This window comes from Chenopodium quinoa, unplaced genomic scaffold, assembly GCF_001683475.1.
Source record: "Chenopodium quinoa cultivar QQ74 unplaced genomic scaffold, ASM168347v1, whole genome shotgun sequence".
In the NCBI taxonomy this organism is placed as follows: domain Eukaryota; kingdom Viridiplantae; phylum Streptophyta; class Magnoliopsida; order Caryophyllales; family Amaranthaceae; genus Chenopodium; species Chenopodium quinoa.
This window is the reverse complement of record NW_018744560.1, coordinates 183,672-198,010: the sequence shown is the minus strand read 5'-3', so window position 1 is coordinate 198,010 and position 14,339 is coordinate 183,672. Positions and strand designations below refer to the sequence as shown.

The 14,339-nt window shown below is 39.2% G+C and overlaps 1 protein-coding gene across 1 annotated transcript; it reads left to right on the top strand.

The window, feature by feature from the left end:
* Window positions 1-388: 388 nt before the first annotated feature.
* Window positions 389-4,393, top strand: LOC110699015 (catalase-like). The gene is made up of 8 exons (XM_021876501.1): window positions 389-540; window positions 762-858; window positions 1,453-1,730; window positions 2,174-2,950; window positions 3,195-3,284; window positions 3,446-3,513; window positions 3,767-3,860; window positions 4,012-4,393. Exons 1-8 carry the CDS (start codon window positions 526-528, stop codon window positions 4,069-4,071), a joined length of 1,479 nt encoding a protein of 492 aa, XP_021732193.1. The 5' UTR covers window positions 389-525; the 3' UTR covers window positions 4,072-4,393.
* The last annotated feature ends 9,946 nt before the right edge of the window (window positions 4,394-14,339 follow it).

Below are 14,339 nucleotides of genomic sequence, written 5' to 3'. Positions count from 1 at the left end.
TCAATTATCATCCATTTTTTTCAATTTTTTAAAGTTGTACCCATATTAGATCTCAAAGTCTCATGATTTTTTTTAATTAGCTAGAAACAAGCTAATTAGCCAGATACTACCCCGTTACATATTATGTGCAACGATTTGACATAAAACAGAGAGGAAAAATGTCTAATCATTATACATAACTTGTAAGGGAGGTAGTAATTAAAAATAAGAGTAAAAAGTAAGGAGATCCCTAACTTCAAGCATCCTTATGGGTTTACGGCTTTACTTAATTAATTAATTTTGAATCTTAAATGATGTTAAAGTACGAGGTAAGACTCTTACCGAGTGAGTAAAACCTAAAATGGATTTCAATTATTATTATGCATTTAGGTGTAATTTTGATGCAATTTGCTTGGTTAGTGCGGTGACTGTGACTATAAATGCGGTGGCTTGTCATCTCACTTTAAATCACACACTTATTTTCCTACTACAACTTCATTACACTACTACTGTTATTCCAATCTTTTCTTTCTCCTTCGTCTTGCCATGGATCCATCTAAGGTTTGCTCCATACATCGATCTCTTTGTAATTAACATACTTGTTAATTTATCATTTCATTCATTTAAAGTTTGTAATAACAAAAAAAAAAAAAAAACAACCTTTTTCTAATGCAAGTATAATGAAAAAAAAAACCATCAAGTTATACATATATGAAAGTATAATAAAAAGAACATCGAATTTCGAAAAGTTCGGATTATTTTGATATGAGTTTATTGTGCAGTACCGACCAGCAAGTGCTTACAACGCCCCATACTTAACTACAAATAATGGTACACCCGTTTGGAACGATACCTCTGCGTTAACTGTTGGCCCTAGAGGTAACTTTTACCTTTTCTTTTTAATTAAGTTTAACAAAAAGGATATGGTATTAATTGATAAGTTTGTTTCAATATATATATACATTTTTTTCCCTTGTATTATAAGGCATAGCTTATATAAATTATGTGTTGTTTGTTATTATGATTTCTTGTATTCAAATTAATTATATTGTATAGTTTCTTGTATTTAATTTCCTTAAGGAATTTGTATGCACTTATGTTACATATTGATTAATGGTAAATTTTGTACATACAATACATGCCTACTTAACATTTCATTTAAAAGTCGGTTTTAAATATACTTCCTTTGTTATTTTAATTTATTTTTTCATTATTATACAAAATTATAAAAAAATTATGCCGGATCGATCTCACTAGATTAGCCTTTAGTTTTATTATGCATAATATGTATAATACACTAAAAATCATAAATTTGTACAGTGATAAACATGGCAAGTCAAAATGAAACAACTTAAAAAGCGGAGGAAGTATTGTTTTAGTAAGGGATGGATCATGGATGGATGGATGTATGAATGATGTATATATGTTTGTTAATGCACACATGCATGGTATTAATTGAAAATTGATAAACAGGTCCAATTCTGTTGGAGGATTATCATCTGATAGAAAAGATAGCAACTTGGACACATGAGAGGATACCTGAACGTGTTGTACATGCTAGAGGAGCAAGTGCTAAGGGTTTTTTTGAAGTTACCCATGATATCACTCACCTCACTTGTGCTGATTTCCTCCGTGCCCCCGGCGTCCAGACCCCTGTTATTGTTCGATTTTCGACGGTCATTCATGAACGTGGTAGTCCTGAAACACTCAGAGACCCTCGTGGTTTCGCCGTCAAGTTCTATACTAGAGAGGTAATTTACTAATTTTATGGCACGTATGTTATAATCAACTAACCTAACCTACGTAATATGACTCTAATGAGGCCTTAAATTGATTCATATATTTAAATTTTGGGATTAAGGATTCAATTGTTGTTGTTTTGTGATTTAATTAGATACAAAAAATTCAACAAAGTACATACGTTCCTATTTTTGCAATACTATACGGTTGATGTTACCCTCTCACATGTTCGCCAAATATTTATTATTGATCGATTTACTAGATCAAAGTGCATACATGTATACTTGTAATGCTTCTTTGCTTGATCTGATTTGATCTGATCTGATCTGTCTAACATATATATTAGACAGCTGATAAGTTTCAATAAGCAAGTTATATTTTGCTTAATAATCGATCATTATTGTAAGATTGAATGATTAAATTGTGCTTAATTTGATCATAAATAATGTTTCAGGGTAACTTTGATATTGTGGGAAACAACTTCCCGGTGTTTTTCACCCGTGATGCAATGCAATTCTTCGACCTAATCCGAGCATTTAAGCCGAACCCCAAATCCCACATCCAAGAGAGTTGGAGGTACATGGACTTCTGCTCATACCTCCCTGAGAGTCTCAACACCTTCACCTTCTTCTTCGACGATGTGGGCATCCCGATCAATTACAGACACATGAATGGTTCCGGAGTCCACACTTTCACTCTCATAAACAAGGCAGGGAAAGTAACATATGTCAAGTTCCACTGGCGCCCAACTTGTGGCGAAAAGAACTTGCTCGAGGAGGAGGCCATCAGGGTTGGTGGCTCGAACCACAGCCACGCCACTCAGGATTTGTACGAGTCTATTGCTAATGGGAACTTCCCTGAGTGGAAGCTCTACATCCAAACCATGGACCCTGCTGATGAGGATAAGTTTGATTTCGATCCACTCGATACGACTAAAACATGGCCTGAGGATATCCTGCCCTTACAACCTGTAGGACGTCTTGTGTTGAACAAAAATGTTGACAACTTCTTTACAGAAAATGAGCAGCTTGCTTTTGATCCTGCACATACTGTTCCTGGGATTTACTTCTCTAATGATAAGATGCTTCAGGCTCGAACTTTTGCCTATGCGGATACACATAGATATCGTTTGGGTGTTAATTACTTGCAGCTTCCTGTTAATGCTCCTAAGTGCCCTCATACCAACATGCACCGCGATGGTGCTATGACCATGGTGCACAGGGATGAAGAGGTATATTATATTGCTCGTTCTATTCAACTGATTTTTTTACTTATATTACTGAATTAGAAAAAATAAGACTTAAATACATCATACAGTACCTATATATGTTTAATAGACAGCAAATGATACTGATAGATTTGGTTAAATTAAAGCCCATGATAGTTTTATATTTTATTGGTATTTAACCATCAGTTTAAGCTTTTTAAGTTATGAAACGATCATTGAATTGAATGTTGTTTAATTATGTTTTCAGATCGACTATTTCCCATCAAGATTTGATCCTCTAAGGGAAGCTGAGAGACACCCTATTCCAACAGCAATCATACATGGAAGGCGTGAAAAGGTAATTAGTTAAACTTGTACTGCTTATCCATTTGCCTTCTTTTGCCAATTTAGTTGTTGCATTATTTGTTACTCCATCATTGAGTTTTGGACTTGAATGAGAGAGACATAACAACTTTTTGACGCAAATTTCAACTTTTTTTTATATTTTATTAAATGTAGCAAATCATACCAAAGGAGAACAACTTCAAGGAGCCAGGAGTGAGATATAGATCATGGGATCCAGCTAGGTGAGTCTCATCGTCCCTTTCTTTGCATAACAGTATTCACTTATAATTAAGATGTGGGCCTCGTCTCGGCCTAAAATCCATACAGTGAATTGAAATTATAACAGACCTATACTCGTACCTAGAAATAAAAATTAGTTATTTAATGAACAGTCATGCGACATCTACATGTGCCAGTATTATTGTCCCTAGTCAAAAGATTAATCAATATACCGAAAAATGGTACATAACCCTTTCATGCTACCTTTGTATGTAGGCAAGAGAGATTCATTGCGAGGTTTGTTCAAGCTCTGTCTGATCCACGCCTCACGTATGAGATACGCAGCATTTGGGTTTCATACCTGTCTCAGGTAATTAGCTAATATAGATATTACAAGTACTTACTAATATAATTACTGCAAAGTTTTGATCTATCCTTTAATATCAACATTGCAACATTTATAACTCATAATACTAACTTTGCTTACTGCACGTCATTGCATTGTAATGCAACTATTACAGGCTGATAAGTCTTTGGGCATGAAAGTAGCAAGCAGGCTGAATATAAGACCAACCATGTAAACCTGCTGTATGCTCTGGTTGTTTACAAAGATGATCATCGTGAACGTTTACTGATGAGGAGGAGATCGATCATAGTATATATATGTGTCTGGTCACTTTGTGAATCACTCTATTATCTACACGAGCTTCTGCCTTATGCTATGTCTTGCATCTTTTGTTACAGACGAAGTTTCATGGAACATAACTAATGGACTACTACTGCCTCTTTGGCCTTGTATTTGGTTTACTTTCCCTCATCTGATCTTGTAAAGGATCTTAAATGTGTGTGTGAACAAGTCTAATAATAATAATCAATAAGTTGATCTTTGAATTGAATGTGGCATATTGTTGAAACCCATTGTAGTCCACTTGTGAGTGTCCCACATTGGAGAAAGAGGAGATGTGGTTCCACTTCATAAGGTAGAAGAGTTACTCTTACTATTGCCAATTGGTTTTAGTATGGAAGCTCCAAATCCTTGTTTGTGGATCAAACTCTCCTTGTTTGGGTTGTCCAAATCCATTTTATATTGTTTTGAAATTTATCACATATATAGTTGTATCTTTCAAGTTTTTTTTTAAAAATAAAGTTCTTTCAATTAATTGTTTTTGTACGAGTATGTGGGTGAAACAAGGAAAAAGAGAGAGGGCTCTAGATACCATGTACGAGTACTTGCGTGACCACGATGTTTCACCTAGATTAGGTTTTAATTTTGTGCTGATTTTGAATATGGCTCTTGATACCATGCATGTACGAGTAATCGAGTATTCAACTTGTTTCGGGTGAAAACAATGGGACCTTGCCGAAGGTCCGAAGATGTGGATGAAGACTGACTCGGTCCAAATGATGATGGGCCGAGGGTTTCCTGTACAGCAAACACACGTAAACAGGCCTCAAGGGTGGTTCCGAGGAAGACCCCTCCGATGCCGAAGTCAAATAGTGTTTAGAGAGAGAAAGCTATGCAAGAGTATTAATTGCTTGAGGCTTGAATGTGAATAAATGATAAATGATGTAATTGAAGGCTTTTATACCTTAGCATGACAAGGAGGATGGACGGGCTTGAGATCATATGGGCTAACCATGATGACTTGGGCCGTTAGCTTGACATTGACTTGGCAGATTGGAGGCTTGGGCCTTGACCTTGGTTTGGATTGAATCATTTATTGACTGGGCCCAATTGGGCATAATTGGACCCAAACAACTTGCCCCATACCCGATTTGGAGAGATGACGGGTCGGGTTTGAATTTAATAAAAATGGAGGGAAGTAAATGATTTAATTAAATCAAAAAGATTTAAATTTTGAACAATCATTAACGAAATAACTGTAATTAGGATAATTAGTGGGAAGTTGAATGGATAATGGGCGGTTAATTAAGGGAGAGTGTGTTTAACGGTTACTTAAGGAGGTATTTAAGAGAAATTAAGCATTCTGACCCTCAAAATTCCAAATTCTGGAAATATAAGGCCTAATTCGCTCTTTCTCTCCTTATTTCTTCACCAATTCACGCTCGAACTCCCTGAAAAACTACTTTTTTCCGCTTCAAAACTTCATTCCACACCCCGAAATCAAAGCTTGACACTTGAATCCGTTACTCCGACTGACTTAATCGGCGAATTCCGATTCATATAAAGGTAAATTTCTTCGAATTTCCCTTGATTTTCTTAAATTTTTGAAAGAACTCCCCTTTTCCCGATTTTTTCTTGCTAATTCAACAATGACTCGAGGAAGAGGACGCCAGACTGGACGACAAGGTCTGGCTAGGGACTCAAGGGGCCACGCCGATGTCTGGAATGGGGAACGAGTGAGGGAGGACCCAGAGAGGGGTATTCCGGCCGTTCCCTTAAACGCCGCTGCACCCCAGCAAGGTGCCGGGGCTGGTGGCGCAGAGCAGGAGGAGGCTTTGCCTGCTGTGGAACTTGCTCCCGGGGCATGCTGAATGGCAAATTGCCGAAGCCTTGAGAGCCATGAGGAGAAACGCACCTTACTCTTGGTGGGTTAGGCACGCCGAAGCCTATCGGTTTGCCGAACAGATAGAGCTGCACTATGGCATTTTTGAAGAGGATGGGTACTGGTGCCGAATGCCCGCGCCGACTGATAGAATTCATCGTCCACCCCCTGGGTATGTAGGGGTATACACTCAACAATTGCAGTATGGGCTTCGGTTTCCTCTAGATCCCTTCGTCAGGGACATTCTGATAAAGTACAGGATCTCCCTGTGCCAGTTGACGCCTGTCAGCATTCGGCGGGTGATGACCTATCTCTGGGTGTGTCAGTTTTTTTTTGTTGAGCCGAATTTGCACTGCTTCCGAAAGGTGCACAAGTTAGTGCCGAACACCTAGAGTCAATATGGTCAGCATGGCCCTGGCTGGTGGCGAATTGAGAGCCACCCACAATATTTGACAATGTGGCGGAAAGATTCTTCAGACAAGGATTGGCGAGGCCAGTGGATTTGGATAAGGGCTCCGTCAGATCCGATGCATCTGCATTCGACGGGCCTTCAGATTGAGGTTGCTTCAGATTATCTGAAGCAGAAGCCTTGGTGGGCGAAGCGGGATCCCTTGAGGTCTTTGCTACTTCTCTTTTTTTTTTCTTTTTTTTTTTACTAAACTGAACCCTTCCTGCCCCCCCCCCCTTTTTGCATTCTGAAGAAGAGAGCAGAAAGAGAGAAGGGAAATCTCCTGCTCAATCAGAAGATCTTTCAGAATCTGAGTCCTCTAATTTTGACGATATGGATGATCAACCTCTAGAGCAGAGGAAGAGAAGAAGGACGGGCCCAGCTGTAGTGGGTCCGGGAGACTTTACGCTGAGGCCGATGCCTGGCGTTGTGATAAGGGAGCCTGCCGTTGACAGAGGTCGGGTTCCCAGAGGTACGGGAGGTCCTCCGCCCCCAACTCAGCCGCCACCACCGATCCCACCACCACCGAGGACCCCTCCACCACCTCCTCTTACTGATAAAATGGAGGTGGATCAGCAAACCCCTGACCCAAAGGAGGGGGTTCCCGAGGTGGTATCCAACACGGGGAGCGCTGCTGAGCTCCCTGGTGGTGAAGCTGCCAAAGCAGCCGAAGAGGCGGCTGCTACTGAAGATGCGACCCCTAAAGGCTTTACTGCTGAAATCCAGCAAGAGGTTAACGCCTTGACAAATCAACCTGCTGGAGAGGCTGAAGGGGTCCGCATTGATAGGGACCACAATGAAGGAGGGGCAACGATTGAGCCCAATAAAGCCGACGAAGCTCCATCAACTTTGTTCCCCTCTTTCAAATCCTTTCAGTCTGGGGACATGGGGTTCTCAGCAAAGAAATGCTCCATCCCAGCCGGCGTTAGGGCCGAAATCTGGGGGAAGTACGGAGAGAGCGTTGAGGCTTATTTCGGCGGCTGCTCCGAGAGTGGTTTGTTTGGGCAACCGCTGGAATAGCCGCGCCTGGTCCCTCAATCCCAGATCCCGCACGAGACAACCAGAGGCTGCTAATGCAGGTATGTGAAAATGTTTTGCATCTTCAGCAATAATCGAGCTTGTTTCATTTACTTGTCATTGTATTTACTTTGAACTGAACGCCAATTCTGCAGGTTGTCTATAATCATACTCTGACCTGTGAGATGATTGATGCGCTTCAAGAGAGAGTAGACATCGCTGAAACGGAGGCAAAACTCGCTCGGCTGAAGCAGGAGAGCGCTGAGCATAGGGCCAAGGTTGTGATTGACTCCTTCAACACTTTCTGTGAAGAAATGGAGAATGATGTCCTACCTATGATGGACGAGGGAGAGGTCGTGCTTAAAGCTTTCGGCGCGGTCGATGCCAAAAGCTTCAAGGCCAAGATCCGGCAAAAAATTGACTTTGAGGTTCAATCTCGAGTGTTGGCTCGGGAAGAAGTATCTCGGCAAAAGATCAAGATCTTGGAAGCTGATGCCAATCACCATCGCCAAGCCTGTGAAGGCCGAGAGAACGAGCTGGTTGAGGCTGGGGTCCAGCTCGAGGCTCAGAGGCAGAGGATCACCGGCCTGGAGACTCAGCTGAATGCTAAGGAGGCCGAGTTGTCCCAGGCCCAGGGTAAGGCTTAAGAGACGGAGCGGCGACTCGCTGATGCCGAAGCTAAGCTGAAGGAGCAACAGGAGTCTTCTCAGATGACCTTGGAGGAAGTTCAGAAGAAGCTGGCCGATGCTGAGGCTCAGCTAGCCCTTAAGGTTTATTCCAAGGAGGAGTATTCGATCGCCTACTGTAGGGAATAATTTCAAGCGTTAATCCCCTTGCTTGAACCCCACAGTGATCATACACTAAAGTACGGTGGCATCCAAAGGGAAAGAAAATAGAGCAAAAGAGTCGCCAACAAGTTTTAGGAACTTGTAAACCGTTCACAAGGTGAAGGTTACACCCCTTAAAGATCTAAGAGATCGTCAACTCCATAAGGTCTTGAACCAAATAAGGGTTCGAGGATGAAGGTACAAATCCAACCTAAAAGAGATTGAACCTGCCCTAATAATAGGCCTCTACTTTATTCTTATCGTATTCATGTGCGCTTTCTGACTAACATGCAATCAATAGGATTAACCCTTAACCTGTTTATCTATGTTGGTTGAATATTAATGCACAAATAAAACTATTATTGCCGATCACTTGAAATTATAATCACATTAACCCTAAACAAGATTATTAATTATCTTATTAAGTGTGATTACAAGTACCAATTCCCTTTAAGCATGCATAAAAGGTGTGATCAAGAAATAAATATCAAGCAACATAATAAATAATAATCATCATAAAATTATAATCATAATAAAAATAAATTATAATTAAAACAATCATAATAATCATAATAATAATCAATACAATAATCATCATAATAATAATTATAATAATCATAATAATAATAACTATAGTAATCATAATCATAATAATAATCATCATAAATAAAATAATCATCAAAAAAATAATAATAATAATATTCATAATCATCATAAATTATAACAATTATAATCATAATCATGTTCATGTTAATATTAAAGCATAATAATAGCAAGATCCTAGGCATGATACTAACAAGATGAATAACAAACCCTAGCATGTCACTAAACATTAAAAATCAAATCTTTAGCCCTAACATGATACTAACATGAATAAATATTAGGAAGAACATAAAAGACATCATAGAAATCATAGTTAACATTAAAATTACCCTAGACATGATACTTGGAATCAAAATAACAACATAAACATGATTTCTACGTCATAACATAAAAAAAAACCATTAAAGTACTTACTTTGATGCCTCGTACCTCTTTCTAATAACAAAATACACACGTTAGTAACTTCAAGGAAAATAATAAACAAACAATTAAACTAAATAATTGAAATAGAGATTTGGGACCAAACCCTCAGAAATTAAACCTTTCACGTCTAGGGCGAAGGCAACTTCGAATATGGCTAGGTGTTTCTAGATCTTGTGAATGCGGAATTTTGTATGTAAAAGCTAGTTTTGAAAAAGAGAGAGATGGTGAATGAATGAGAGAATTGATGATTGCGAATGAAAACTGATTGTAGGTGAATGAAAATGGAGTTTTTGGTTGTTTATAGAAAAAATCAGCCAAAAAGATAAAATTATTAAAATAGAGCATTGGCGCACAGAAAACCGAACCAGCGCCAACGCTTGCTGTTGGCGCCAGGCGCCAACACAAGCGCCAGGCGCCAAGCGCTACAGATGGCGTTTGACGCTGATTTCAGAAATTCACGCGTTTTCTAAAATCAGATAAAAATTACCGTACAGGAGGATAAAATCGTATTTTTCCTCAAAAATGCTCTTTGATTTTAATTAAAACTCTGAAAAGTCAACAAAAGTCAATTTATCAATGCTAATTTAATTAGGAATGAAAAGAACCTTCTAGAAGAATCCAGAAGACTAAAACCATTCCTAATTGCATTAGGAATGATAAATCATATTAGGCCCTCCCCTAGATCATTGGGCCGCATATAAGGCTCAAACCGGGCCCAGTTTAGTAAATTGGCCATAACTTCCTCAATATTCATCGGAATTGGGCTTATAATATATCTTTGGAAAGCTCTTGTCAAGACCCATCCAACTACACTACTATTGGACCAATATCATGGACCAACCAAACTGGATTGACTGTTTTCTTAAAATAAGTTTTCAAAAACAAAGAGAAGAGAAAAGAAATTAAAACTATCCGCAACACTAGACTTTCCACACTTTCGCTTCATTCAATTATGATTCGACGCGAAAGGTACTCATCACTGGGTTTGGTTTTGGGGAGACACATTTGGGTGTCTACAGAAGCCCCCACTTTGACTGAGTTATGAGAAACGCAAGTTTTGAAAACAAAAGTCAAAGTATCGATAGGGACGGAGAATGATTTAGAACGTTCTGCGATCCTAAATCACTCTTGTAACGCCGATACCTGCAAACTAGCATTAGTTAAACAGATAAGAGAGTTAAGAAACGCGCATCTTGCACTGTCGAGCACACGTCTCTGAAAGTAACAGATTGTTGGGCAAGCTAGAGAATGCCATCCCGCTTGAAAACCGCTACGCCTGTAACTGCTTCCAAATTAGAAGATTGCTTCGCCTGAAACGATCCTCCTCCGCTTAGATAATATTCCACGTCCAAGGGAATACCATAGAAGATTGCTTCCCTTGAAACAATCCTCATCCGCTTTGATAATATTCCACGTCCAAGGGAATACTATCGAAGATTATTTCACTTGAAACAATCTTCATCCGCATTGATAATATTCCACGTCTAAGGGAATACTATCGAAGATTTCTTCGCTTGAGACAATCTTCATCCGTATTGATAATATTCCACGTCCAAGGGAATGCTATCGAAGATTATTTCTCTTGAAACAATCTTCATCCGCATTGATAATATTCCACATCCAAGGGAATGCTATCGAAGATTATTTCTCTTGAAACAACCTCCTTCCGCATTATGACCATCTTCCACGTCTAAGGGAACATGGTCGAAGACAACTTCGCTTGAAATTACCTTAAGTTGTTTGTGACAAATCTCCACAAGATAGGGAATGCCGTCGAAGATATCCTCTCTTGAAGCTATCCTCATTTGTAGGCGTCGCTCGAAATGCGCCTACGTTAAAAGCATGTGGTGAATATGCTTGGCACTCATAGGAAGTAGGAATTGACATAATACGATTAGGGACAAGGAAAGTAGGAGCCGCCAACAAGTTTTTAAGGAACTTGTAAACCGTTCACGGATCATAAAAGGCAACCACGAATAAGGGACAACGAAGGCAACGACGATTGACCCGTGAAGGTTACACCCCATTCATAATCCATGAGATTACTAACTCCATATGGTTCGGAACCACGAAAGGAGGATCGGGGATGATGGTACGAAGTGAGTCATGGAGTCACATTCGCCCGTATTGGCCTCTACTCGATTGTTATATTAAAAAGCATTCCTGTGATCTCAAAGGCATACAAACAATAATTCAATTTGCTCCAAACTATTATTTAACTAAATTGGTGGAACGTTAATGCACACATAATTCTAAAATATTTGTGATCACTTCAATTAATAATAAGATTAAAAGGATCCTAAACCGATTGTCCAAATTATCTTATTAGGCGTGATTTTCAATTACATATTCCCTTTAAACATGCAATACAGTGATCAATAATAGAATAAAATTAATATTAAAACCAATTTAATCACAATTCCAACAACATAAAATCGTTAGAAAAGTAATAAAAATAAAAGGAGCATGACTCTTACTTTCATTCTGTTTGTTTGCAACTACAAAATAATAAACGAGTTAGTAACTTCAAGAAAATAATAAAGCAATAATTAAATTAAATTAAATTAAGTAAGGTAGATTTGGGGCCAAACCCTCAAACAATTCTACCTTTCACGCCTTGGCTTAAGGATAGAACCACGAGTAAAGTATGGACTCCTTTGAGTACTTGAAGAAGGAATTTTGAAGTAGAAAAGGGGTAGGCTAGTGTTTAGGCTAAAGCATAGAAGAGAGAAAATAAAATTAGAGAATTACTCGGTGCCCCGTTCATCAGAAATGAGGGGGTATTTATAGGGAAAATGTGCTGAGGGAGCACACGGAACCCTAAAATGATAAAAAACCCTAAAAAAAGTATCCCGTGACATGGTCAAACTGTACCGTGACACGGGAAGCTCCACCGTCAGACGATACACTTTCCCGTGACACGGTAAATTTTTGGTGTGACGCGGGAAATTTTCAGAAAACGGGATAAAAACGCGTCAAGGGTTTACGCGGAAAAGACACGGAATGTCCCGTGTCATGGCAGACCTCCCGTGTCACGGGAAATCCTACCGTCAGACGGGAAGGATTCCCGTGACACGGTAGGTATCTGCCGTGGCGCGGGAAATTCCAGCCTGTTTTTCCGTCTAAATACATTTTTAACCCTAATTTCCTTCGGCATTTTAAGTGCCGATTGATAATTTCAGGCCTTTTCTGACATTTTATTATTCGGGATAAAATAAGAAAATAATTAAATAAAAATAAATAAAGGGTTTGGGCCAAAAATAAATAATAAAACAATAAAATAAAAAGGCTTGGGCTAAAAATTAATTAATAAGTTTGGGCTGAAATAAAAACTATGCTTTTACAAAACATCAAGACTAATCCATGGACTGTTCAAAAATATGAATTTAATTAAATTCGATTTTTTAAGCACTCTCGGGATTAAATACTAAACCCGACCAATAGTGGCGGTGAAAGGTTGTTCATCATCGGGTTTGGTTTTGGGGAGACATTTTTAGATGTCTACAGTATGTCGGCGCCTTATGCGAATGAACCAGTATGTCGGTGCCTTTTGTCAATGAGCCAATGCTTAGGCGCTTTAAGCTAAGTGAGACAATCTTTCATCAGGTCGATCACTTGGTGCAATCAAGCCGATTACTAAAAATCGTGTCAAATTGCTTAGAGGGGCTAACTGGCGTACCAAGGAACCCAAAATATATTGCAAAAAGGTAGAACAACCTCAGTGAGAAGCTGAGTGCCCTGGTGCCGCGAGGTTGTTGAGCATGTCAAAGGGAGCTAGTCCCCCTTGGTGATCTTGCACGATCCCTGGGCGATGCTATGCAGAGGAGCTACTGACGTTGTTAGCTCCAGTTCCTGTACCGGCTGAGGATGATGCGGTACGATTTTTCAGCTCTTATCTTTCGTTAAGTAGCCCCCAAGTAATGCTTCACTGACTTGGTTTTGCTTTGTCCGGGCGATGCTGCTGAGTTCGTGCTACCCCGTATGTCTATCCATTACCAGGGGACATATGGGCCGATTGTGGAGATGATTCCTCCGGTCGCGCTTCATAGAGCAGTCGATTCCTCGCCACCAAACTCGAGTAAGCTTATTTATTTGCAACTTTTGTCCACATATATTATGCATGTTTTCTGACTTATTTCTTTGACAGCTCTCGCGCGAGGTGGTTTGTACCTGTGCTTTTTATTATTTATTTGACTTTGTATAGAACTTTGCCTTTTAGTTAAACTCATTTTTTAGACATATTTTGTACATACATACTATTATGAGTGCATGTTTGTGTGTGCAAGAAAAAGTGTGACAAACAGTTTTGCGCAAAAATTCCGTCATTTTTATTATTGATGGAGGGTATCCGACTCTCTCCCCCAAAAGAAAAAATGAAAAAAGGAAAAGGCAAATAAAATGTTGGGTTTATAAAAATATGGAAATTAACCTAAATAAAATCCAAAAGAGAATAATATAATAATATAATAGCTATATTAATTAAAAAAAGAATAAAAAGATGTTTTAGAAAAAAGATAAAGAAGCCGTAAAGTCATTAGCAGACTCGAATTAAGGTAAAAACGTGGTTTTAGAAAGCGCGGATGACGTGGCAGATTGGCGCCAGTTGGCGCCACGCAATTGGGTGTAGCCCCAGGCGCTACACTTGGCGTGTGGCGCCAAGCCTTGGCGTCTGGCGCCAATCGCGGCGTGTGACGTCAATTAGCGTTGTCTCCATATTTTACCCCGATTAAAACTGTTCGTAAATCGTGCATAAATAGCCCCCTGCCCAGCCGATTCTTTTCATAATTTCAGCAAATAAAATAATTCTTGGCCTTAGAAAAATAATATCATGTCTCTAGTCACCAAAACTTTCACCCAATATACCCATGAATGGTGTCGATCTCTTAATGCTAGAGACAGAAAAGAATTATATTTGTTTCACTTGGGGGGAATTTATGGCATCAAAGGGGTAGATCTTGACTTAGATTTCATTCATACCGCTCTAGAATATTGGAATGTTGATACTCATTGCTTTAGAATAGGGT

Excerpts from the sequence above, each read along its gene's own strand:
- LOC110699015 (XM_021876501.1), top strand. Across the intron at positions 1,731-2,173 it reads TCAAGTTCTATACTAGAGAG|GGTAACTTTGATATTGTGGG; the intron begins GTAATTTACTAA and ends ATAATGTTTCAG. Across the intron at positions 3,285-3,445 it reads TACATGGAAGGCGTGAAAAG|CAAATCATACCAAAGGAGAA; the intron begins GTAATTAGTTAA and ends TATTAAATGTAG.